This window comes from Otolemur garnettii, unplaced genomic scaffold (genome assembly GCF_000181295.1).
Source record: "Otolemur garnettii isolate 467f Iridium unplaced genomic scaffold, OtoGar3 scaffold00276, whole genome shotgun sequence".
NCBI classification, from domain to species: domain Eukaryota; kingdom Metazoa; phylum Chordata; class Mammalia; order Primates; family Galagidae; genus Otolemur; species Otolemur garnettii.
The window spans coordinates 475946-477288 of record NW_003852671.1 but is presented as its reverse complement, the minus strand read 5'-3'; the positions used below and the strand labels follow the sequence as shown (position 1 = coordinate 477288).

Below are 1343 nucleotides of genomic sequence, written 5' to 3'. Positions count from 1 at the left end.
AAGTAGCTGGGACTATAGGTGCCCACCATAATGCCTGTTTTTTGTTGCAGTTGTCATTATTTAGCTGGCCTGGGCCAGGTTTGAACCAGCCAGCCTCAGTGTATGTGTCTGGTGCCATAACCAGTGTGCTACGGGAGCCAAGCCTGTATTAAAATTTTAAAAATTGACTAGGTGTGGTGGCTCATGCCTGTAATCCTAACACTCTGGGAGGTAGAGGCAGGTGGACTACCTGAGCTCAGGCATTCAAGACCAGTCTAAGAAAGAGTGAGATTGTGCCTCTGCTAAAAACAGAAAAACTACCTAGACATTGTGATGGGTACCTGTCGTCCGAGTCACTTGGGAGGCTGAGTCAAAAGGACCACTTGAGCCCAAGAGTTTGAGGTTGTTGTCAGCTATGACACCATGGCATTCAACCCCAGGGCAACTGAGGCTCGGTTTCAAGAAAAAAAGAAAATTCAAATTAAGTATGAATATATGGATGTAAAAATAATTCTACTTCATCTTGCAGTAAAAATGGAGAATTAGTAAGAAATATGCCATATGCTTTGTGTAAATAATTATACACACATATACATACTTCATACATCTGTCAAGTAGACTCAAAAAAGGTATTAGAAGACTAATGTGTCTGGTGGTACATGCCTGTAATCCTAGCACTCTAGGAGGCTGAGGCAGGTAGATTGCCTGACTGAGTTCACAGGTTTGAGACCAGCCTGAGCAAGAGTAAGACCCCATCTCTAAAGACAGCTGGGCATTGTGGTGGGTGCTTGTAGTCCCAGCTACTTGGCTACTTCGGAGTTTGAGGCAAGAGAATTGCTTGAATCCAAAAGTTTGAGATCTCCTGAGGGCAACAAAGTTAGAGACTCTATCTCAAAAAAAAAAAAAAAAATTCTTATATAAGTACCCATAAACTAAGGTTGGGTATTCAGGAAAAAGCAAACAGACATATGTCTGACAGATTCCAAATTTTCAAGTCCTGGTCTATAATACAACTCAATGGCAGTTATCACCTGAAGTATCATTAGATTTTATTTACAACATACCACATTTAAATTCTATAACCTAGGGCTCATGAGGTAAATGGTGCATTGGGGCAGATTCACTTACTTTAACCATTCCTTGATGGGGTCAAGAGAGGCTACAGGAATGGCATTGATCATCGTAACTTTCTTGCTGTAGTCCTTGTAGACAATTACCATATCAAAGTTCTTCAGGTGAAACTGGACCCGTTCAAAGTGTATCAGTTCTACTTCATCCAATGTTACCACAAAAGGTGGCTGTTAGGGAGGAAGTGGATCATTAGCATGTAATATTTCCCCCAAGCACTAGTTTTTTTTTTTTTT

The 1343-nt window shown here is 41.0% G+C and overlaps 1 protein-coding gene across 1 annotated transcript in view; it reads right to left on the bottom strand.

Moving 5' to 3' along the window:
* Positions 1-1343, bottom strand: part of SUPT16H (SPT16 homolog, facilitates chromatin remodeling subunit) — a 50948-nt gene that overhangs the window by 7582 nt on the left and 42023 nt on the right. Inside the window, exon 22 of the mRNA XM_012813534.2 lies at positions 1108-1277. Within this exon, the coding sequence (XP_012668988.1) occupies positions 1108-1277 (170 nt within the window). The remainder of the gene's footprint in view (positions 1-1107; positions 1278-1343) is intronic.